Raw genomic sequence first — 25589 nt, 5'->3', positions numbered from 1 at the left:
TGGGCGGATCACACGGGCCCTCCCTTTAGCTACTGGAGGGCTGGCAAAGGGGCGGGGTTTCCGGCGCCGAGGCACTCGGCGTCGGGTGACGCTAGAGGACGAATCAGCACGTGACACGGAAGTGACTACGAACAGGAAGAGGACGAAAAAAATAACCGTCCGCGACGCCGAGCCGAACCGGACCCGCAGCCACCATGAACAGCAAAGGCAAGGACGGGGGACGGCTGAGGCCGTTGTGGGGGGAGTAGCGCTGCCCGGAGCGAGCGGCCGGGAGCCCAGGGTCCCCTTAGGCCAAATGTGGGGCGAGCTGCGCCGCCCTCCTCGGCCGGCTGCAGTCCCCGGGGCTGCGTCAGTCGCATTCGTCATCCCCGAATTACAGCTGCTCGCTTCTTCCCGGCCCTTTCCCCCTTCAACTCTGTGGCGCAGTTTGGCGCTGCGGAGTCGGGGGTGGGGGAGTTGGGGGGGGGTGGGGAAAGGTTTGTTATGATGGGCATCTGCAGAAGCAAATGGGGAGCTAGCACAGGGATCCGGGCAGGCCAATGGGGAGCCGGCGGGGGCGGGGCGCCGCGCTCCGGACCGCAGGCAGGCCCCGGGCGTAACGGGAGCGGGCGCTGGAGGGCGGGCCAGCGCCCGGAGGGTCACTTTCCCCTTCCCTTCGCGGGCGACCATAACTTGTCCCGGCTCCTGGGATGCTGCTAGTACGTCTGGCAGAACGCGATCTCGGCTTTTCAAGTCGGGACTTTCCCCGTCACCCTCTGCCCAGCCTCAAGGTCCTCTTCCTCCGCTCACGCTTTGTTTTGATTGGAAGTCGACCTTGAGTGGACATCTGGGAGATGACCACCGTTACTCCCGACGGAGCCTTGGCTGGTGACAGCCAGGCCCGTGGACCCTCCCCAGGCCGGCGGCAGGAGGCACCCTGGGAACGCGGGCGAGAGCTTGCCCTGCGCTCTGGGGGGACCTCGGGCCTCGATTTCCCACGGGCACCAGTGCACGATGGGAAGAGCGGCTTTCCTGCCCGTGGATGACCTAGCGTCAGAGGGGAGGGGCGGCTTAAGCGGAGAGCATACTTTCCCCCCTTGGCTCCAGGAAGCAGGCCCTCCAGGGCAGTCGGCTTTTGCAAACCCCCTTTTGCTTGCTCCCACGAGTTTACTACCCGATAGGCCCTCCCTTGGTGGCCCTGTATGGCAGGCCACGTGCATTTTTTCTTGTCTTCCAGGTCAATATCCAACGCAGCCAACTTACCCTGTGCAGCCGCCTGGGAACCCAGTGTACCCTCAGACCTTGCATCTCCCTCAGGCTCCACCCTATACCGATGCTCCGCCCGCCTACTCAGAGGTGCTTCCAGTTTGCTGGACTTGAACTGGTTGAGAATGCTTTTGGGTCCCATTTTCAGCCCTTAGCTAAGTCTCACTCCATGTATTGGCAAACAGAAGAATGAATAATGAATAATCTAAAACGTGACATGTAGTTCATCAATCTCTGTTGGGTTCAGAATGCATTCTCTGATTATTTCACATTATTTGGCACAGGCTGAGGTTAAGATGAGTTTGCATTCTTTGAGCTCCAGGTTAGCTATAGCAGGAAGTGATTTGAGAGAATATTGAGTGGTAGGGGAAAGGCAGCTTGTATAACTTCTAGATTATAATCTGAGTAAGAAGAATTAAGTGACTCATTAAAGAGGAAACGGCAATGAAATCTGAAATAGGAATGTCATCAAGTAACATTTGGCCTTCTCCTGCCTTTTCTAGCTCTATCGTCCGAGCTTTGTGCACCCAGGGGCTGCCACCGTCCCCACCATGTCAGCTGCATTTCCTGGCGCCTCACTGTATCTTCCCATGGCCGCCCAGTCTGTGGCTGTTGGGCCTTTAGGCTCCACAATCCCCATGGCTTACTATCCAGTTGGCCCCATCTATCCACCTGGTTCAACAGTGCTGGTGGAAGGCGGGTATGATGCAGGTGCCAGATTCGGAGCTGGGGCTACTGCTGGCAACATTCCTGTGAGTATGACTTTATCAGAAAAAACTCCGCCCTTGTGTATTTTAACTTTCTGAAGTGACTACATATTCATCCTTTCACCATCGTTGGGTAATAGTTGCTGGTATTAGTGCAACCAATGACAGCCATTGACAGGCAGAAAGTGACTGAGAGGGTGGGAGAACTGTGGCAGGTCAGTAGCATCCAGAACATTCACTGGGTCTGAGTGAACCAGATCCTTTGTTTTCCTGTCCTAGGTGCAGTGCACTTTGGTACAGTGAACTGGTCTAGTAACATTCTGTATTCATTCCATAGCATTTACTTAATATGTGCCATCAGCATGGAGCCTTGCTGATTAAAAAAGTAGAATGCATAATCTCTATTAAGTAGTTTTTAGAAAGAAACTAGGGAGTTTAGTTATGTCTCCTGCTTAGTTTCCCTATATATGGGATTTAGAGTCCAAATGGTCCTTGCTAGCCCCCCCCCCCCCCATTGATTTTTAGAGGGGGGGGGGAGAGGAACATCGATGTGAGAAAGACACATCAATTGGTTGCCTCCTGGGTGGGGATTGAGCCTGCAACTGAGGTACTGCCCTTGACCTGATGAACCCTCCACCCTTCAGTCTGAGGGCCTTGCTAGGCCTTGAGGCCTGTCTACTCACCATATCTTAGAGATGAGGTGGGAATGGTGTCATTAGGTAGATCCTTTTGGTTATCTCATCGTCACTGAAAAATATTGAGGACCCTGTGGTATAGGGCCATGGACCTGGCACCCCATCCCTGTTTTTGGAATGTGGGTAGGAAACCACTGGGTCTAGGCTACCCATAATCAGAAGGTATCCATAGGCTTTATCTTGAAGCTAGAGCCCTTTGAATAAGTAGTGCGTCCTTTCCTGTTGTATCTTTGGGTTCACAGATCTGCTTTAGAACCCAGATTGGTGGTACAGCTAGCTCCTAAAGATGCTTTTGGTCAGCACAGTGCCCTCTTCCTAACAGGTCTTCTGTTTCACCTGTGTCCATTTCCCTTGTATCAGCTGCCTTATGCCCAATCAATCTTGTCTTTTCCTTTCAGCCTCCACCCCCTGGATGCCCTCCCAATGCTGCTCAGCTTGCAGTCATGCAGGGAGCCAACGTCCTCGTAACTCAGCGGAAGGGGAACTTCTTCATGGGTGGTTCAGATGGTGGCTACACCATCTGGTGAAGACCCAAGGCCACCTCTGTGCCGGGAAAGACATCACATACCTTCAGCACTTCTCACAATGTAACTGCTTTAGTCATATTAACCTGAAGTTGCAGTTTAAGACACATGTTGTTGGGGTGTCTTTCTGGTGCCCAAAATTTCAGGCACTTTTCAAACTTAATAAGGAACCATGTAATGGTAGCAGTACCTCCCGAATGCATTTTGAGGTAGGGGAGGTATCCATTCATAAAATGAATGTGGGTGAAACAGCCCTAAAAATCTTCCTTTAATTCCTCTGGAGTAATACTGTACCATACTGGTCTTTGCTTTTAGTAATAAAACATCAAATTAGGTTTGGAGGGAACTTTGATCTTCCTAAGAATTAAAGTTGCCAAATTATTCTGATTGGTCTTTAATCTTTAAGTCTTTGATTTATATTGCTTGTTTTAAGTGAAATGCATTAGTTGTCTGCCTTTTCCACCTTTTGTCCCACATCCCACGCCCACCCCATCTTCCATTCCCTCCCGCCAATCTCCATTGAATCAGTGGTGCAGGACAGAAAGCCAGTCAGACTCATTTCCTTCTCTCCTTGCACTTGTCCCCACCTGTCATCGTTAACTTGTCTTTCACAAGGATCCTCTGAAACCCCGTCTGTGCCCAAAGCACAGACCCCATTATTTCTGTTTTTGCATCTCCTCAGGCAAAAGTGGAGGGTGCCTTTTGGACCCTCCTCATAGGCTCTCTTCATACATGAACCAAACCCAAATTTGCTTTGGTGCCAGAAAAACATCTTATTTGAACAAAGGATAGCAACACAAACTATAAACAACAGTTTGTTTAAAATGTGTGTGTGTGTGGGGGGGAGGGTGGGGGAGGGCAAGGAGGAGGATGTATTTCATAAGCCTGATGACTTTAGAGCCAAATTAAGGGGAGTTGTCAGATTAAAAAATTGGTTACCATTTATTGTCCAAATGTCTGATGCAGCCACTCATGGCTCCCAGTAATTCCTAAGCTGGGTTAATGGGGCCGTGTGAATGCCTCTACACAATGACTTGAGTCCAGTGAAATCTCATTAGGGTTAAGAATATTTCAGGGATCCTTAATATTTTAATTTTTGTTTTTTGCAATTGGGTTTTATTTTTATAATTTGAGTTCATCTAAATTTTGTGTTCTGTACATGTGATGTTTGACTGTACCATTGACTGTTATGGAAGTTAAGCGTTGTATGTCTCTCTCTCTACACTGTGGTGCACTTAACTTGTGGATTTTTTTATACTAAAAATGTAGAATAAAGACTATTTTGAAGATTTGAATAAAGTGATGAAGTTGCATTACACCTCACTTCAAGGATTCATTACTCAGCTTGTTTTTAGATTTCTTCTGTTTATAGCTTTTATATCCCACCAAGAATTCAGATAGGTGCCACTGCCATTTAAAAAAATTAATTTTACTTCCTAAGCTCTTTCAGATTTTTTTTCCATTGTGTGAAATTTTCCCCCCTTATTTTATCCCTGTTACACACTCTTCCACCTTAACTCACTGCCCTTTCAGATTGTGTGTGAGTGTTGTGTGTGCTGACCAGGAACCAAACGGTGGTTCATAGGTTGACACTCAACTGTTGAGCCACACTGACTGGGCTGAGATAATCTTAAAAGTCTGTTATGCCAGAGGAATTCAGAACATAAACTTAGAAATAGGGAATGATACAGACTTCTAACTTGCCCTACAGTTTGACTTGAGGAAAATGTTTTTAGTATAAAAGTTAGTGTAAGTTCAGGGTGGAGCTTCAGTTTCTCCAAAGTTCTGTGTGGAGAAATGCTGGAAACTGGAATCTGGGTTGCCAAGATTGACTCCTCAACTCTTGAGGTCTTACTTTGGGTGGACTTGGACGACGGAGGCAATACATTTAAGACCTCAAAGAAGATTTAGCTTAATCCCAAAGATATATCTGGGGAGTTAATGATTTCTACCAAAATAATTGTGCCTTTTAATCCTCACCCAAGGATAAGTTTTTTTTGTTTGTTTTTTTTAAGATTGATTTTAGAGAGGAAGGGAGAGGGGGCAAGAGAAACATCTATGTGAGAGAAAAACTGATTGATTGCCTCTGGTATGCTCCCTGACCAGGGATCGAATCCGAGACCCTTCAGTGCACAGGACAATGCTCCAACAGCTACCTGGCCAGGGCCAATGGAGCCTTTAAAACACCTCATTTTGAGATACAAGTTAGAGCCAGGAAGCTTCTCGGCTTGATTCAGGAGATTAGTGGGAAAAGTGGTAAGTAGACTGTTCCTGGTGCCCTCTGTGTACAGAAAGAATGGATTCTGGGAAATTGTGGCCCTTGCTAGGATGGAGAATAAGCCAATCCACCTCCCAGGGTATGTTTATAATGACACTTTCTAGGACCAGCTTTGTTTCAAGCGCACCCCCCCCCCCCCGCCCCCAAAATTGTTCTGGGAACTTCTAAAACTTCCTTAGAGTTCTTCTAGCTTGGGAGGGGACATATGCAAAGGAGTTAAGCAAAAGAAAATGTTAAAAAGTTTAAGCAGGGATAAGTCACAATGTAAAGGAGCCTTTCTGGCAGTAATGACACCCCACCCCCACCCCACCCCCGGCTGCCCAACATGCCTCTGGCCCAGGATCTTCATCCCTCTCCGGAAGAGGAGGAGAGGAAAGGGAGACGTGCCTGGCGCAGAGCCCCGATTCCTGCTTCATGGCATGGGTGTGAAATGCCCAGGGTGCTGTAAGACCACCACGTTTTCAGCCACGCGCACACGGTAGTTTGTGTGTGGGCTGCTCCACGACTCGGCCTACAGGAGGGAAAGCAAGGCTTAAGGAAGGGTGCTCCTTCAGAAGGCAGCAGGAAGAAAAGCACCTTGAACCAAGATGAATGGGAAACATCCCAATAAAGACATTTCGGATTAAAAAAAAAAGTATTGTACATGAGAATGATTTCTTAGTGAACAATTTTAATTCTGATAAAAATAGCATTAAGGTTGGGAAATAGGGAAAGGAAGGGGTCAGATTGAGGGACGTTGCACATTCATTAGGAGGTAAGGTATCTACATAGTCTCCTACCCCTCAGGGCCTGGCCCTTTATTGTGGTATCAGCCTCTGGGAAGAACTTCCGTGGACACTACCTCCACCGGGGCTGTCACTAGGTAGGGAACAGAGGAGCAGCCAGTGACCTAGCTCCTCCTCTTGGACCTGTGGAAAAAACCTGACGATGACTGGGCACATTCGGAAATGTTGCCGGGTATAGCCCTACCTTATTGGTCAGTCACAAACGCCGCTGTCTAAAGACATCATAAGCAGCTTTCTCCATGTCCCTGGCCCTACCGTCAGTGATGCTGGATTTGGGCCTCCTCCTGGAAGGAGCTCAGGTTTGCCCATTCCAATCAATGCTGCTCACTGGCTTCAGATAAAACTTTCACCTAATAAAATAGTCATTGTGTTAGCCCTGGAGCCTGGACAAGCTCTGTGAGGCCTGGGAATCATTAGATGAAATATTCCTCCTTCTCCCTGCCCTTGGCTGCGTCACTCTCCATCTGAAGGATGGTGCTGGGCTCTCCTTCTGCAGGTTCGTAGGTGACGTAGCTGCCTTTGTTCTTGTACAGGTAAAAGAAGATCAAGATCACGACTGAGAGCAGGGTGAGGAAGACCACGGTGATAACGACTTGTAAAGGAGAGGGAAGATGTAGAGATGTTTTAGGATCCAGTGTATCTCAGTAATCACGGGGTCCCCTGAACTAGACGACTCCCTCACTTTTCATAAGGATCCTCCTGGTCTAGTGAACTGGTGGCCACTTCCAAATCTATATTCTCCACCAAGCCCAGTCCCCATGGGACATAATCTCTGGGGACTTAAGCTAAGAACACAAGGCTTTTGACTTCTGATAAAATGGAACTCTCTCTCAACCAGTTCCTGATGATTATGATAGAAACAGGAAGGAGGCAAACAGGAAACAGCTTATCCAACAGGAAGGGTTGTTTGAATCCATGGCCTCCTGCAGGGGTTCTCTGCTCCCTCCTATCCTCTTCCTCACCCACTTGGCAAACCACACATCCTCCTCCCTACCCACATCTGGAGTGTAGTGCCCATACCCACCTATATCTACTTGTGGCCACCTCCCAACCTATCATTTACTGGCAGTGCCTCTGCCAGAAGCCTCAGAGTGTCTTTCAGAGCGCTGTGTGTGTGAGATAACCTATGTGCCGAAATGAGCCCCTTTGTGGGTCTGGCCTCGGATTTGCAGTGCTTTCCCGCACAGGGACGTCCTAGTTCATCACAATGGGTTCCTGGCTGTCTGGAACGAGATGGCCCCTGAGCTCAGAGGGTCCCTTGGGTTTGGCTCAGAGCCTTTGTTACCTGCAATGAGCGCTGTGCTGGCTTCAGCTTCCGGAGACAGGGCCTCAGTGACCTGCCGAATTGTGGTGATCAGTCCTGGAAAATTTAGAAAAGTGGAGAAGGAAATGGGGTGAGTTGTTTTGTTCTAAAGCATTTGTTTGTCCTTCAAATTTCACCACCCCACCTTCTTCCCTGTTCAAAAATGTATCATTCAACTTCTATAGTAAATCCACATAGAAAACCTGGGGAACAGAGGAGAAAATAAACCACCACCCACAGACAGAGAACATTTTCACAGATTTCTTTCTGCCTGACATAGGAGTGAAGAGTATGGGCTCTAGAGTCTGACTGACAAGGTTCAAATCTGTCCTTCACTGGCTGTGGAACCTTGAGAAAATTACCTCACCCCCCTGTGCATCAGCTTCCTCATCTGAAAAATGGAGATAATAGTGTCTGTTTTATAGGGTTGTTGTGACACGTAGTAACTCAATAAAGCTAAGCTATTATTAATTAGGACTGCATATTTTTGCATAAATGAAATCAAATGCTGAGTGTATATACATAATAGATATATGGTACATGTATATCTTCAATGTTCTTAAACTCTTTGTAAACACTACCTAACAGTTTTTAATACATTTTTTTAATCCTCACCTGAGAATATGTTTAATTGACTTTAGAGAGGGCGGAAGGCAGAGAGAGAGAGAGAATTATTGCTGTGAGAGAGAAACATCGATTGGTTGTCTCCTGTACGTGTCCCAACGGGAGATGGAACCTGCAACCTTTTGCTATATGGGACAATGCTCCAACCTAGCCACACCAGCTAGGGTATGTAAACATTATTTTTAAATAAAGAGATGAGGTTCCTTATTAAAAACCCTTTCTACACTGCTAGAGTAGGCCCTGTAATTTGAAAGGTTCTGAAACAAGGCCTGTTCTACCCTAAAATATACCCCACACTCCCTCTCGCTCTTAGTCTACTTATCCCTCAGAGCTTGAATGACCCACCCCAAAAGTCATTATCCTGAGTGGGAACACTACAGAACCACTGGTCTGCAGAAGTCCCTTTTAACACATTGCGTGCCGCTCAAGAGTTTTCGCCTGTTTCGCGCCCCATCCGTTAAGAACGGCTCACGAGTTTTCGCCTGTTTCGCGCCCCATCCGTTAAGAACGGCTCAAGAGTTTTCGCGTGTTTCGCGCCCCATCTGTTAAGAACCGCTCACGAGTTTTCTCGTGTTTCGCGCCTACATTAAGGACCGCTCACGAGTTTTCTCGTGTTTCCCGCCCCATCTGTTATGGATGTCAACACACTCTCTTGTCCGCTGTGGGGCGCGGTTACGGTGTTTTGGCCGGGTTCAAGCTTCAGACTAATGAAAGGACAGGGTCCTCTCACTGCCAGGGGCAGGGCCCTCCCAGCACAATCATAGCCAACGGCTGTGGTTGTAAGCTTGACCCTATGGTCCAAACACGTAGCCCACGTGCCTTGTGATAGAGTTCAGGTGCATGTAGCTGGGTAGGGTTGAGACTCATGAGAATGCTGTAAACAACGTGATCACGCCCCTACTTTGCCTCGTGGCTTCTGCTATAAAATAAAGACACGGCTTGTGGGCTCGGGCGCTGTCTCCTCTTCCGGGAGCAGCGTCCCACCGAGACCCAGCTATTATTCTCTTGTCTGTCTTTCCTTAATCCTTTCACCCCCGCACTCAGAGACACCCGTGGCCGTGATGGCGCTGCACAGTCCACATTGAATGAAGCGATCTCATTGGTGGAGACCGTGCAGGTCAATCTACGAAAAACTATATCATTGCACGAACCCATAAAGCATTGCAGTTACATTGTATTTTGGTCATTCGAATAGTCTTCGTCTTCAAGTTCCTGGCGCTTTTAGAAATGCCCTCTCTCAGAGAAAGGAAGGAAACCAACGAAACTGATACACTTCCGGAAGTATTTAACGATAATTTATCAGATATTCCTAGTGAGATCGAAGATGCGGATGACTGTTTTGACGATTCCGGAGACGATTCTACTGATTCCACTGACAGTGAAATTATTAGACCTGTAAGGAAGCGCAAGGTGGCGGTGCTTTCAAGTGATTCCGACACTGACGAAGCTACTGATAATTGTTGGTCTGAAACTGACACACCACCACGCTTACAAATGTTTGAAGGTCATGCTGGGGTCACTACATTTCCGTCTCAGTGTGACTCTGTACCCTCTGTGACCAATCTCCTTTTTGGTGATGAATTGTTTGAGATATTGTGCAAAGAGCTGTCCAACTATCACGATCAAACCGCAATGAAACGCAAAACACCATCTAGAACACTAAAGTGGTCTCCGGTTACACAGAAGGACATCAAGAAATTCCTTGGCCTAATTATTCTGATGCGTCAAACCAGAAAAGATAGCTTGAAAGACTATTGGTCAGCAGATCCTTTGATATGTACCCCTATATTTCCACAGACAATGAGTCGCCATAGATTTGAGCAAATATGGACCTTCTGGCATTTCAATGATAACGCCAAAATGGACAGTCGTTCGGGGAGACTTTTCTTTTTCTTTTCCTTTTTTTAAAAATATATTTTATTGATTTTTTACAGAGAGGAAGGGGAGGGATAGAGAGTTAGAAACATCGATGAGTAAGAAACATTGATCAGCTGCCTCTTGCACACTCCCCACTGGGGATATGCCCGCAACCAAGGTACATGCCCTTGACCGGAATCGAACCTGGGACCCTTCAGTCTGCAGGCCGATGCTCTATCCACTGAGCCAAACCTGTCAGGGCATCGGGGAGACTTTTCAAGATCCAACCTGTGCCGGATTATTTCCTGCATAAATTTCAAACAATATACAAACCAAAGCAACAGCTGTCTTTGGACGAGCGAATGATTCCATGGAGAGGACGTTTAAAATTTCGCACGTACAACCCAGCGAAAATAACAAAATACGGTTTACTTGTTCGGATGTGTGCAAGAGTGACACCGGCTATATCTGCAATATGGAGATATACACTGCTGAAGGAAGGAAATTGCAAGAAACTGTTCTTTCAGTCCTTGGACCCTATCTTGGCATATAGCACCATATTTACCAGGATAATTATTACAGTGCTACACCTACTGCTGAATTGCTGCTACAGAACAAAACTAGAGTCTGTGGGACTATTAGGGAGAGTAGAGGTTTACCGCCAAATTTGAAAATGAAAACATCAAGAATGAAGAAAGGTGACATAATATTTTCCAGAAAAGGCGATATTCTTCTCCTAGCATGGAAAGACAAGCGGGTTGTCTGAATGATATCAACGATCCATGACACTTCTGTCTCGACAACAGGAAAAAAAAAAATAGAAAAATGGGAGAGAATATTGTAAAACCGACCTGCATCAAGGAATACAATGCCCACATGAAAGGTGTTGACCGTGCGGATCAATTCCTTTCATGTTGTTCCATTCTAAGGAAAACGATGAAATGGACCAAAAAAAAGTAGTGCTGTACCTTATAAACTGTGGACTTTTCAATTCATTTAGAGTGTACAACGTCCTCAATCCACAAGCAAAAGTGAAGTATAAACAGTTTCTGCTATCGGTGGCGAGAGACTGGATAACGGATGACAATAATGAAGGCTCTCCGGAACCAGAGACAAATCTGTCCAGCCCTTCCCCTGGGGTGCAAGGAGAGCACCTCGTAAAGATCCACCCAAAAGGTTGTCAGGTGATATGAAGCAGCATGAACCTACGTGTATTCCAGCGAGTGGAAAGAAAAGATTTCCTACGAGAGCCTGCAGAGTTTGTGCTGCCCGTGGAAAAAGGAGCGAATCTAGATACTTATGTAAATTTTGTGTGGTCCCTCCTCATAGAGGAAAATGTTTTACGCAGTACCATACGTTAAAAAAGTACGAGGAACTTTAATTGTTTAATTGTTTTTATAAATAAAAATGTTATAATTGTTGAAAAACAACACCTAAAGTGCATTATGATCTGTAGTTATGATGATTTAAATAACGTGCAGTTTGCCCAAAAACGTGCGGTCCCCGGCGTATGTCTTAGAGATTTCTATGCGGTACACAATGTGTTAAATGTTTTCGTGGGAAGTCAGGAAGCCCTTCAGTTCCCCCCTAGTTAGCATTTTAGTATAAACAGTTGAAAAGGTACCAATTAAGTTAAGGTTACTATAGGACAGAAGTAGCCTGAGGAAAACAGGCTGCTGATCCTGTTTTCAGGAAGCATCCGCAGGAAGCATCTTAATATTCATTCAACAGATGATGACAGCATCACTCATTAACTGCCTACTGTTTGCCAGGTACTGTGCTAGGCACGCTGGGGATATAACAGTGAGCAAAACATTCACGGCCTACCCTCACGGAACTTACCCTCCATCTACCGCCGTTCACAGTAATGAACTTTCGATAAATGCAGGAAAGGAAACATCCGGGCACTTGGCATGTGACAGAGGGGCCTGGTCTAGTCTTCCAGCAGGGACAGCCTCCCCAGGAAGTAAGATTTGCATAGGGAGCCGAAGCAGGGGTAGGAGTTTAGTACCGGGTAAAAGGAGTGGGAAGTGGGACACATTCTGAGACAAGAGGATTCCGAGGCCAGTGTGGCTGGAGCACAGGGCATAGCACGATTCTTGTCCAGTGCCTAACACCCTCAGGCTTCCAGCCAGGGCAAGTGAAACTAAGCGGCCGGTGGTGGTCTGGTGAGCCTGGGAGCAGTGCTAAGAGGGGCCATGGTGTTGAGGGGTATTTTAACACAAGCCTAGGGGAGGCCTATGAATCGTCCTGGCTCTGCAGCAGAGAAGGCCGAGGTAGGCTGTTGAGAGCACCTCCCCTCCCAAGGCCAAGCCACACGCTTCTTTAGGAATGAGGATACGCTCAGCTACTCTGTGGCCTCAGTTTCCTGATTGGTAAAATGGGAGTGTGGTAGGAAGCTTCTAAGGTGACTCCCAATGATTCCGGCCTCCTGGTGGTCACACCCTTGTGAAAGCCCGTCTACCTGTGTGTAGACCGGACCCAGAGACTTGCTTCTAACAAACAGAATACCACAAAAGTGATGAGATGTCATTTGTGAGATTCATTAAATAAATAAATAAATAAATAAATAAATAAATAAAGCCCCGAAGTTTACTGACCCGATCATTGCTTCCTACTGCTGCCCCTTGTCAAGCGCACGTTCCCTCCCCAAACCTCCCAGGCTGGCCTCCATCTTCTCACCGCTGACCCAGAGTTCTGTACAGTTGCTTCTAGCCTGGCATTCCGTCAACATTTGGGAACTTAAGATAAACAAAGCACTGAGAAGAATAACGTAGGCACATAAGTTTAAAGGTAAGCAATATTCAGTTCAATCAATCAACCATTTACTGTGCACATACTACGTGCTTGAGGCACTGTCACAGATGCTCGGGAGCAGCAATGATGAGGGCAACCAGACGGAACATGGAGCTGAGTTTTAGTGAGCGTTCAGGGTACAGATATGTATGAGTCCCTGAAAGAGAATCTGGGAGGAAAGATGATTCCTAGTTGGGAAATTCTGCAAATGATTTCGATTATAACAGCTTGCAGTGGTTCTCAACCTTCCTAATGCCGTGACCCTTAAATACAGTTCCTCATGTTGTGGCGACCCCCAACCATAAAATTATTTTTGTTGCTACTTCATAACTGTAATTTTGCTACTGTTATGAATCGTCATGTAAATATCTGATATGCAGGATGTATTTTCATTGTTCGCGACCCACAGGTTGAGAACCGCTAGGTGCTTTATGGACATAATTATTAATCCTTAGAACACCAATCACTTCAAAGTAGTGTTTTTATTTGCTAATGTAGACCCTGAGGCCCCGGGAGAGTTAAGTGACACGCTTCATTTTATAAATGAAGAAATAGTGGGTGGAGCCAAGATCTGAATCAGGATGACCCACTGCAAGGCCCAAACAAAGGATTCATGCTAAACCTTCCTACCACTGTCCTTTTCTTTTTTCCAATTGGGAGAGAGTGGAAGAGTTAATGAACGATAACTATGAGGCAGCACAACAAGCTTTCTAAAAAGTTCAATGGTTTAGAAGACACGGATAAAGGCAGAAGAAAACCAGACAACTGCCATCAAATACAGACTCATGCTTCGAAGAGTGCTCCTTCTACGGGAATTCACTCACAGGTGACCGGCACATAGAGAATGGCATCAGTGTAATGTGGAAATCATGTTAGCTCATAAGCAACTGTTTCAGCTTTCGCATTTGATGTTCTACGTCTATAAAGAACATTTCAGCAATATCAAGACCTTAAGAAACATAAAATTCAATAGATATGTCTTCGCTGGGTGCAGTAATCAGTTGGTTTCTACTTTTAAGCCATCTGGTGAAGCAGTAAGTACAAATGAAGGACTTACAAATAAATGTACCTGTGTGTGGAAACCAAGGGTTCATGAAGAAGGCAGGCCAGGCCCTGCATCAGATTTTCAGTCCTGATGAACAATTTCACTCCGTTGGAGGTGAGGGGGTCTCTGAAGTCCGCTTCTAAACGGAGGAAGCACACTCGCCAGGGCACAGGGGGCAAAGGGCTGGCAGGGATTCGAGGTGGAAATGCTGGTGGAGATTTCACTGTCAATATTTTAATTGAGATTGTTGTCATATTTTTAGGGTTTTTGTTACAGAGTTTCCTAAGTGTTGAGTGGTCGGTCCTAATCCTGTTTTTTCCTGTAAGCCCATTTTTAGTAGTGTAATTTCAGAATGTGGGCCTTTAAAAAAAATGCACATCAAGTTTTATAGCAGAAATGCCTATATTAGAGACTCAGAAGAATTGTGTCAGAAAACTCTATATAGCTCAAGTTGGCAAACAAATTTAAAAAGTGTTATATTTGGAGCAAGAACAGGGAAAGGGCCAAGGGTGCTGTTTGGGCCTGAAGATGTCAGCTTGGCGGCAACAGAAAAAGCAAGATTCATCCAGCATTTTTTTTTTTTTTTTTTTTTTGCCTCTGTTTCCTATCAAAGAGAATGATTTTTGCACAAAAGCAGCAGCAGGAACTTGGTGAGGTGGGGAAGTGAGCTAAGAGAAGAGATGCAACCCAGAAAGCACCAGACTAATCTAAAAGGGATCCAAATAAATGACAGTCAAAGGCACTGAAAGAACATGGAAGGGGCCACAATTGGTGCTGTAGGAGCGTCTGAGAAAGAGGGGCCAGGGGCCCGAGAAGCCACAGAAAAGAAGGTGGATTCTGTAAACAGCTGGTGATTTCAACACAGTTCCCCAGCAAAATTCTAGAACAAGTTATCAGGCCCCTGCTTTGGGGGCCTGGGTCTTGAAACAGCCGGATTTATATTTTACAACAGTGCTTCTCAAACTCTGCTGTGCACGCGAGTCTCCCAGGGACCAGGTGAAAATGCAGGTTCTGACTCAGGGCCTGAAATCCCGAACACCATCCCTTTGGCAAACTGAGCCCACGATGTGAGGAAGCTGGATCCAGCCCACTGAAGGATGAGAGGCCACACTGAGTGAACTGAGGCACCCCGCACCCACTGCTCGTGTGTGAGGGAGGTCGTCTGGCACCTTCTGGCCCAGCGGACCATGCAGGGGACTGCAGCTGCATCAGTGTGAGCAGAGGTGAAAGCAGCAAAGGAATGCTTGGCCAACTCACAGAATTCTAAGAAATAATAAATTGCTATTGTCTTAAGCCACCAAGTGTTGAGGTGGTTTGTTATGCAGCAATAGGTAACTGAACAGAGATTGATTTTAAAGGATCCTGTGAGAAGGTGGGGATAGAAGTAGAAAGAGCTTCGACCTGGCACCAGGGCACAGCTGCACCCACCCAAAGGGGGAGCCTTTTTCTAGTTTGCACGAAAACACTGACTGGGTCTAGCAGCAGCTCACGCAGAAAGTGGTGGGATTCTGGATATATTCTGAAGTTAAGACTGACAGCATGTGGGGTGAAGTCAAGGATGACATCAAGGTTTGGGCCTGAGTGACTGGAGGGAGGGAAGGCAAGATGCGACCACAGATGGGAAGCCTGTAGGAGGAGCTGATTTGGAAGGGTAAATCCAGATTTGGACAGACTGCTTACTAGATATCCAAGTGCAGATGTCAAGGCTGGAATTTTGGGAAGAGGTGTGCCCTGGAGATTTAAAAGTCAGCATATTTAAGATCATGAGAGTGGGTGAGCACCCAGGGAGCAGGTACAGGTAAAGGGGATCAAGGACCCCTGGGTTTTGCCAAGCATAAAGTCATGAATGACTTTGACAGAAGAAGCTTTGGCAGCCCTAGCCGGGTAGCTCAGTTGGTTAGAGTGTCGTCCCAATATGCCACAGTTGTGGGTTCAATCCTTGATCAGGGCACATACAAGAATCAAGCGATGAATGCATAAGTAAGTGAAAGGACAAACTGATGTTTCTCTCTCTCTTCCTCTCTCCCTCAAATCAATAAATAAAAAAATTTTTTTTAAAGAGAAGCTTTGGTGAAGTGCTGAGTATAAACCCCTGGTTTACAGAAAGTTAAAAAAAATGGAATGTTGCCCTGGCTGATTTGGCTCAGTGGATAGGGTCCCGGTTTGATTCAGGTCAAGGGCACTGTACCTCAGTTACAAGTTCCTCCCAGACCCGGGCCCTGGTCAGGGATCGTGCAGGAGGCAACCAATCGATGTGTTTCTCTCACACTGATGTTTCTCTCTGTCTTTCCCTCTCTCTAAAAGTCAATGGGAAAATATCCTCGGGTGAGAATTAAAAAGGAAAATAAATGGAATGACAGGAATCAAAGGCATAATATAAATAAACTTTTTTTTTTTCTGTACAGGTGAGCAGAGAAATGGGCTATAGCTAGAGTGAGGAGGGAATTCAAGCTTTTTGTTTGCTTTTGCCTCTTTTAAGGATGAGAGAAATGACAGTATGTTTATGTATATACAGGAATGAGTCAGGTGTGAGGGAACAACTGATGATGCATGAGAGAAGAGAGTGGCTGGAACCATGGCCTTGAAGGGTTTGGGATCTAGTATATAAATAGAGGGGCTGGCTACAGACAGTGCGGGGACCACTCATTATTATTATTATTTTTTGGTCTTTCAAGATGTTAATTTATTATGAGGTCATGATAGCAAGAGCAGTTTTGGTTTTTATATCTAATAAAGTACAGAGATGACACAACATCTGCAGAACATGCAAATCCCTAAAGACAGACATTTGAACATTTTTCTAGATTCAAATGTTTATGGGACCACTCATTATTAATATGTACACAGGAACAGAGGCAGGTAATAGGCAGATGGGGGGGGGCCGGGGGATAGGAGCCTTTGGCAGTTCTCTTCTGAGAACTTTAATTTGCTCAAGGAAACAGAATACAAGGTCATTAATTGAGTGAGGAGAGGAGGGGGTTGAAGGTGCTGCGTGAGTAGCTGGAGCAGTGGTTCTCAACCTTGGCTGCACATTAGAATCACCTGGGAATCTTTTTAAAATCCGGAATGAGGCCCAGAAATCAGGATTTTAAAAAGATCCCCAGGTGATTCTAATGTGCAGCCAAGGTTGAGAACCACTGAACTAGAGGCCTCTCACAGAACATAGGATAAAACTATACATACTATCCTTGTGGAGTAATACAGCCTAGTTGTAAGGACTAAGTGGGGTGGTAACTGACTGCCAAGGAAAGGAGTGAGTGATGCCAGTCTAATCAGAGGTTCTTCCACTGGGATTTGACCTGAGTTCTTTTTGAATTGGTATTATTATATCAAACCAGGGATAGGGCTAAATTAAGGCCTTTAAGCAATTAAAAAAATTAACTCACATGGCAGAAGAAAGTCCAATAATATAATGTGTCCCTTATGATAGTGACTCTGGCTTTTTGTTTGTTTTAAAAAAGATACTGAGTATGAAACTCTGCAAGATCTTTTGTTTTGGTACCTTCCCCATGGGCTTAGTGCCCTTTGGGTAAACAGCCCCTGCAGGCCAGGGAAGGAGTGATGAAATTGCCAAACACTCAAAGCTAGAGGGGCAACTAGTAAGCTGATAAACAGAGAGATTTCAAATGACTGAAGAAACGGGCCAAACTGACCAAGATGAGAATTTAACAGATTCCCTGCTCTGAGGTCCAGGAAACCAATGACCTCACAAGTAACATGGGGGCTGGGGAAGAAGGGGGAAGCCTTGGCTTATGGCAGCATATACAAAAGGCTTATAGTAGGGTCATTAGAAAGCAGCTGACACAGGAAGGATAGACCCCCAATAACAGCAAGAGTGACCGGTAAGTTACAGAATTTGGGATCGTTTTTATTTTCTTCTACTACATGCTTCCCCTTCTCTTCCTAATTTCTTACGATGATAATGACTCATAAAAAATGTTCAACTTGCTGTTCTATTAGGCACCATTAATATGGTCTCTAACAACGGACACAGCAGTGAAGCCTTGCTTTGCGCCACACCTAGACGGCTGAGTTGCGTCTGGGTGTCACAATTTTGAGGTGAGCAGCCAACACTGTGAACGGTCTGGGAACCCTTCCAGATAAGGAAAGCTTGCAACAGAAAGCCCAGAGAGAACACTCAGGGGGAGCCCAGAACTTGAATGCTGTCCTCAAATATGCCAACGGATGGCCCGTACAAGTGGCAGAAACGAATGGGAGTCCGATGCCACCCCACAGAGGAAGAGCCCAGCAGGGCCAACGCTTCGGGTGCTGGCGAGATTCTAGCCGAGTGGGTGGTTGAACTTGCTGGCCCTCAGGACCTGTCTCAGCCTTAACTGGAATTGTTAGAAACTGAAAGTGTTCTATCAGAATTTACTTCAAAATCCCATTTTCGAACTGGTGAAATCTCAGTGAAGTCTGTAGCTGAGTTAGTAATATTGTACCAATGTTAATTTCTTGTTTCTGCCACAAATGTACCATGGTCATGTAAGATGCATTAAGGGGAAACTGGCTGAAGGGTATTAGGGATTCTCTGTACTGTCTGCAACTGTTCTATAAATCTAAAGTTATTCCAAAATAAAATGTTTATTTTTTATTTACTTATTTAAAAATATTTTATTGATTTTTACAGAGAGGAAAAGAGAGGGATAGAGAGATAAAAACATCGACGGGAAAGAAACATCGTTCAGCTGCCTCCTGTACAACCCCTACTGGGGATTGAGCCTGCAACCAAGGTACATGCCCTTGACCAAAATCGAACCCGGGACCCTTCAGTCCACGGGCTGATGCTCTAGCCACTGAGCCAAACCGGTCAGGGCTAAAATGTTTATTTTTCAAAAATTAAAATTTTGAAATCACACAAAAGTGCTTGTCTCAGACTAAAGGTCAAAAATGTCCTGAAAACCGATGAGCTAGAGCCTTTCAGGCTTCAAGTATCAGAATTACCATCTATATTTATGATTCACAGTTTACAAAACACACATTATTTTATCTCCACCCCAAGAACATGATGTAAACAGGGTTGTTATCATTCTGTGCCAGCCAAGAAACCGAAGCAGCAGCAAGTGCAGGGTCCCTCGGCAGCTGGCGGAGCTGGGTGTCGAATCCGTCCAAGGTTCCTTCTACCACAAACTACCTACCCTCCAAGATCCGGAAACATCCTGTGCTGCCTCCAGTGAAACTGAGTTTGTTCTCTGAGTTTTACTGCAGATGGAAAGGGTGTTCACTGTTGCACTGTTTGCAAGAGTGACACATATCTGAATGCCCATAGGCAGAAGAATGATGAAATAAATTACAGGTCATTCATTCTGGAAACACTATACAGTAGTTAGGAAGAATGTGGTAGATCTGCATATACCACGGGACAGGACATGTGGTTAGATGAAAAAAGCAAATTGCTGGGGCAGCGTGTAATATGATTACATGTTTGTAGAAACTGTAAATTAAAATAAAATCATAAACACACACAGATATATAGAGAAAAGGTCAAGGAGGCTATTTTGAGGGGCATGGAATAGCTTTTTAATGAAAACAACAACAAAGGTTAACAAAGTTCAGAAAGTCTGGGATAAAAGGGGGGATGGCTTACAGCTTCCCCCCATTGTCTCCTGTTGCTACCCCATTTCTCTTCTGTCTCTTGTCCAACAAAGGAATAATAATGCTACTCTCTGCCTTCCCTTCTCAGGCTTGGAAGTACTCTAGTGCCGCTGGCTTTTCTTTCAGGTGGGAGGTCTGGGTTCCACCCAAATCCTAACCAATAGCAAATGAACTTCAAGATCTATTTTGCTCATTCACCCTCCTCTCCTGTTTTTGTTAACCCAGATACAGGTTGGTTTCTTTGTGTCCCTTGTTCCCCTAAATCTCTTATCACTAAGGCATCAGATCCTTTGCCACCTGAGTCTGCCAACCTACTTATTTGCTCTAGAGCTGCCCAACACAGGGTGGCTCCCGCAATCCTCCTTCCCACGGGAACCCGCCCTGGAATTCTGCTTCTTTCTCTTTCATGTGGCCGGCCAGTGGGGTGGAGTAGCACTTTAAGAGCAGTATACCATGACGGAAGAACACAGGCCCTGGAGTGAACCAGACGTGGCACAAAATCCCGCTTCTGCCATTATCAGCCACATGACCTTGGGAGAATTTCTTAACCTCTGAAAATTTCTTAACTTCCCTGAACCTCAGTTTTTGCTTCTGTAAAATGAGACTAAAGCCTGCTCGTAGGGTTGTGGTAAAAAATAAGTGAGATGGAAAACACCGAGTGTCCAATCCAGAGCGAGGAAAACCTAGGCAGTAGCTAGAATGATTAGGTGGAAAGGGCTGGGCTTTACTTGTGGGTAGGCAGAGCCCGCAATGGCAGGTTCTCCTCCATCCTACTCCCAACAGGGTGACTTACGCACCAGGCACAGCAGGCACTGTGCCCAGGCTTCACGGTACTTCTAGGGGCCCATGAAAATGGTTTTAATGATTTTAATTTATTTTAAAATTACAGGAAAAAACTGAACATTTAGGTCAAGGAAATAGCAGTATTGTTATCATCAATTAATTATTAATTATATGTACAACTTTAATATTATTATATTTTCCCTTACACCAGCACAGTTGTAAAATATAATTTTTAAAAAAATATATATTTTATTGACTTTTTACAGAGAGGAAGGGTGAGGGATAGAGAGTTAGAAACATTAATGAGAGAGAAACATCAATCAGCTGCCTCCTGCACACTCCCCACTAGGGATATGCCCGCAACCAAGGTACATGCCCTTGACCAGAATCGAACCTGGGACCCTTCAGTCCGCAGGCCGATGCTCTATCCACTGAGCCAAACCAGTTAGGGCGTAAAATATAATTTTTAATATATATCTTTTTTGTTTATTTGATAGTCCTCACCCGAGGCTATTTTTCCATTGATTTTTAGAGAGAGTGGAAGGGAGGGGGAGAGACAGAGAGAGAGAAAGATCTCTGTGAGAGAAAGGCATCGATTGGTTGCCTCCTGCACAGGCCCTGACCAGGGCCAGGGATCGAGCATGCAACCCAGGTACGTGCCCTTGACTGGAATTGAACCCAGGACCCTTCAATCCAGGGGCCAACACTCTAATAATATATATCTTTTTTTAAAAAAGATGATAACCTTCTTCTTCTTCTTTTTTAAAATATATTTTTATTGATTTCAGAGAGGAAGAGAGAGGGAGAGAGAGATAGAAACATCAATGATGAGAGAGGATCGTCAATTGGTTGCCTCCTGCACACCCCCCCACTGGGGATGGAGTCTGCAACCCAGGTACGTGCCCCTGACTGGAATCAAATCAGTCCTCAGGCCATATCCACTGAGCCAAACCCGCTATATATATCTTTTTTAATGGAGGAATGAGCCCACAAAGGCAAAAGTGCCAAGAGCCCATGAAAGTAATAATGTGGCCCTCACTTTCTTCTTTTTTTAAAAAATATATTTTTAGCCGAAACCAGTTTGGCTCAGTGGATAGAGCGTCAGCCTGCGGACTGAAGGGTCTCGGGTTCAATTTTAGTCAAGGGCATGTACCTGGGTTGCGGGCACATCCCCAGTGGGAGATGTGCAGGAGGCGGCTGATCGATGTTTCTCTCTCATCGATGTTTCTAACTCTCTATCTCTCTCCCTTCCTCTCTGTAAAAAAATCAATACAATATATTAAAAAATATATATATTTTTTATTGATTTCAGAGAGGAAGGGAGAGAGGGAGGGATAGAAACATCAATGATGAGAGAGAATTATTGATCGGCTGCTTCCTACTCGGGATTGAACTCACAACCCAGGCATGTGCTCTTGACTGGAACTGAACTCGGACCCTTCACTCCGCAGGCTGACGCTCTATCCACTGAGCCAAACCAGCTAGGGCTGAGGCCCTCACTTTCAGCACTCCAAGAGGTTAGTTCCTTCAGGAGATCTTTATAGACGGACTAGGGGAAAGGATGGGAGGGGACGGAGATGGGAGATGGGGAAGAGACGTACAAGACCCGCTGTTTGTAATCTCACTGTTTGTGATTTCTCCTGTACTGTCTCTGAACTTGATCTCTGCTTGGACCCAGTGGGTAGGGGACTGCATGATACGTCTTAAAATACCACATCACTAGTTGATGTCACTAGTTGGGTCAGGAATGTAAATATACAACTCAACAAGAACAACAAAACAAGCCAATTAAAAAATGGGCTAGGGGCTTGACTAGACATTTCTCCAAAGAAGATATACAGTTCAACATCACTAATCATAGGGAAATGTAATCAGAGCCACAATGAGATACCACTCCACACCCATTAAAATAGCCACTATATAAAAAGATAAAGTAACGAGAATGTAGAGCAATTGGGCACTGCTGGTGGGAATGTAAAATGGTGCAGCCACTGTGAAGAACTGTTTGGCAGCCTGGCCGGCGTGGCTCAGTGGTTAAGCACTGACCTATGAACCAGGAGGTCATGGTTTGATTCCAGGCCAGGGCACATGCCCAGGTTGTGGGCTTGATCCCCAGTGTGGGGCGTGCAGGAGGCAGCAGGTCAATGATTTCTCTAATCATTGATGTTTCTCTCTCCCTCTTCCTTCCTCTCTGAAATCAATAAAAATATATTTTAAAAAAGAAAAAGAGTATGGCAGATCTTCAAAAAACTTAAACATAGGATTACTACATGATTCAACAATTCCACTTTTGGGTATATAGACCCAAAAAATTGAAAGCAGGGACTTGGAGAGATATTTGTATGCCCATATTCATAGCACCGTTATTCACAATAGCCAAAAGATAGAAACAACGGAAGTATCTATCAGTAGACGAATGGATAAACCAAATGATATAAATAATATAATTCAGCCTTTAAAAAGGAAAGAAAGTCTGACACATGCTACAACATGGATGAAACCTGGATATGTTATGCTAAGCGAAATAAATCAGACACAAAAGGACAAATGTTAGATGATTCCACTTATATAAGGTACTTAGTCAAATTTATACAGATAGGAAGTATAATGGTGGTGGTTACCAAGGGCTGGGGGGAGAGGGAATGTGGAGCTACTGTTTAATGAATACAGAGTTTAGGAATATGGAAAAGTTCTGGAGATGGATGGTAGGGATGATTGCTCAGCACTGTGAATGTTAATAATATTACTACACTGTCCACCGAAAAATGGTAACACATATTATGTGTAATTTACCGCAAATTTTAAAAAAAGAGAAAAGGAATGTAAATACCTCCCCTTTTACCCAAGCGCTAATTGCTCAGCTAGCTGCCAAAGCATCTCTTCGATTCCCTATGAAGGTCCTCTGCCCTCTCTTTCTCTCTTTCAGAACACCCTTCAGGGGAAATGCAGCTTCACACATGGCACTACCTCCATCGGAATACTGTCTATACCCCACTCTGCCATATCCATTCGTCAAGGGTAAGGGCTCCGCCCCTCCCCCACTCACGAAGACTTTGCTAACCAATCTAAACTTCTACCCATTTCTCCCACCAGACAACTAACAGTCTGAATTGTGTGCATCACTAACCACTGAGGACATAGTTTTAGCTTTCCTTGGGGTTCTCATGCACCCGTTTCCACATCAGTAAAACAGACAATGCCTGTCCTAATGATAAGTGAAACTGTGTATATGAAAACAAAGGTGTATGGGCCAACCAAGTCTTTACTCCTCCCTTAACCTAACTAGCACATAATGAAAGTAATCGATGAATATATTATCTCATAAGCAGCTCAGCTTGGTGGGAATCCATTCTCCAAGTGATGAGAGCATAACTCCAGGAACAATGGGTTTTTGATACTGGAGTGTGTCACCAGAGGAGTGGAATTAGAAAGATGCAGAATTCCTTTCCAGGAAAAGGTGGGTTTCTAACAAACACCTAATCACCATCATCATCATCATCAATGTTATTGAGAGCTTACTAGATCTGAGACACTGCACTAGTTGTTTTATATAGGTTGTCTTATTGAACCCTCACAAATAACCCCAAAAGATAGGTATTATTTCCCCCATTTTACAAATAAGGAAACTGGAGCTTAGAGGTTAGAGAACTCCCTCAGTGTCACAAAGCTTTAAGTGGTAGTGCCAGGAACTGGCCCAGCCCAGGAGACTTAGATGCAAATGGCACTAAAGTGCACCCTAGTTGCCTTCTGCTTCCTCCCAGGAGCTTTCAGGGCTGAGGCAGCCGGAGGGCCTCTCCTCTGGCCTGAGGCCTCAGGGCATTCAAAGATTGGGCTGGGGTGAGGATGTCGAGAAAGTGTCTACCGTTCCAACCGGAAAAGGCCTTCACCTACCTCCTGGAGAAGGCGTGGTTGGGAGGCTAGTCATTGCCGCAAGCGGATGGGCACCTTGAGGACCTGGAGAAGGTGTGACTGGGAGGCTAGTCATTGCTGCACGTGGTGGCCAGATCTGTAGGAAGAGGGGGGAAAGACAGGAATGAGGTGGGGGGCTGGAGACAACTGGAAATGCAGAAAAGCCGTTGGTGCCAGATTCTCCTGGCCCCTTCCACATCCCCGCTTCCCTGTGGAGCTGGTCCTAATAAACGCTTGCTTGGTTTCCCTGGTATCTTCTCGGGCTGCAGTTATCAAGAGCAGATCCGCGAGACCACCTGTATTGGGGTGCATCATCTTTCCCGGGGCCACATTTACCCGGAAGATTTCTCCAGGCCCGAGAAAGTTGGGCACAGGTATGCACATGAGCCGCAGGTACCCAGTTCTCTCACCCCGGGAGTTTGGGCGGAGCCACCCTCCCGGTGTCGGGGTTGGGGGTGCGCAGCACCTGCACCTGCTCGGGGGGGTGTCCTGGGGGCGGTGGTGCAGGGTGAGCCAGGCAAAGGAACGCGGAGGTGAGGGGCCTTAGTCGCCTCTTGGCCTGAAACAACCGGTCCACCGGGCTTGGCCCGCTCCCCGCAGTCCTCCCTGCACCGTCCACCGGCGGCGCCGTCCGCGCACAGCCTACCGAGCTCCGCTGGCCGGCCACGAGGGCCGAACCCCACCTGGCATCGGACACCGGGGGACTCCGACCCGTCCCCGGCGCCTGGTCTCGCCTCGCCGCGCGGCCCCGCCCCCGGGCCGCGTCCCCCGTCCCCCGTCCCCCGTCCCCCCGCGTTACCCGCACCCGCGTGGTCGCTGCGCTCCGAGGGCGCCTCCGCCGAGAGCCGAGCTCGGGCCGCTCTCGGTTTCAGTTCCTGCCGGGGCTGAGTGTGGGCGACGGGCCGGCCGGCTCCCCGCCCTCCCGGCCCCCTCCCCGCGTGCTCACCTTACCAGTCGGGCGGGCTGCGGGGCAGGGCGGGCGCCGCTCCGCGCGTCCTTCTGCACTCGAGGGGGCGGGACCGCAGACCCTCCGGGGGACGCGGCGGCCGGGCCCGGGGAGGCGCGCGGAGCCGGCGGGTGGGGGGCCGGCGAAGGGGTGGGACAGGAAAAGAGGAGAGAAGCCGCCCTCTGCAGGTTCGCTCGGCCCGCCCGGCACTGCGCCCCGGGAGGAAAGGCTGCCTTTCCTTCTCCGCCGGTCGCGGTGCCGTCCATCCGGAGCCCTTCCTCCCTCGCCCGAGGCTGGGGGTGGGGGCCGTGGGAGCGGAACCCGGCTCACTGGGACCCGCTCGCTTTCCTCGCGACCGGCTTTATTTGAGTTTTCAGTGAATGTGGGAAATCACAGTGACTTGCGTTTCCTTATCACTTAGGCAAATAGGTCTGTGCAGAAGCGGAGCGCAAGGTAGCTTCCCGCGGGCGGGCAGCGGGGAGGCGCGGGGAGAGGGA

The 25589-nt window shown here is 46.8% G+C and overlaps 2 protein-coding genes across 2 annotated transcripts; one reads left to right on the top strand and one right to left on the bottom strand.

Moving 5' to 3' along the window:
- The first annotated feature begins 53 nt into the window (after nt 1-53).
- DAZAP2 (DAZ associated protein 2) lies at nt 54-4494 on the top strand. Its single transcript, XM_036296575.1, has 4 exons — nt 54-207; nt 1217-1335; nt 1749-1997; nt 3046-4494. Exons 1-4 carry the CDS (start codon nt 195-197, stop codon nt 3172-3174), a joined length of 510 nt encoding a protein of 169 aa, XP_036152468.1. The 5' UTR covers nt 54-194; the 3' UTR covers nt 3175-4494.
- A 1605-nt stretch (nt 4495-6099) lies between these two features.
- On the bottom strand, nt 6100-25500 carry LOC118649478 (small cell adhesion glycoprotein). Its single transcript, XM_036296573.1, has 4 exons — nt 25098-25500; nt 24129-24243; nt 7520-7594; nt 6100-6826 (listed from the first exon to the last, which is right to left on the bottom strand). Exons 1-4 carry the CDS (start codon nt 25356-25358, stop codon nt 6648-6650), a joined length of 630 nt encoding a protein of 209 aa, XP_036152466.1. The 5' UTR covers nt 25359-25500; the 3' UTR covers nt 6100-6647.
- Nucleotides 25501-25589: the final 89 nt, after the last annotated feature.

This window comes from Myotis myotis, unplaced genomic scaffold (assembly GCF_014108235.1).
Source record: "Myotis myotis isolate mMyoMyo1 unplaced genomic scaffold, mMyoMyo1.p scaffold_m19_p_3, whole genome shotgun sequence".
NCBI classification, from domain to species: Eukaryota; Metazoa; Chordata; class Mammalia; order Chiroptera; family Vespertilionidae; genus Myotis; species Myotis myotis.
The sequence above is the reverse complement of the archived record's forward strand: the minus strand, read 5'-3'. Positions and strand labels throughout refer to the sequence as shown.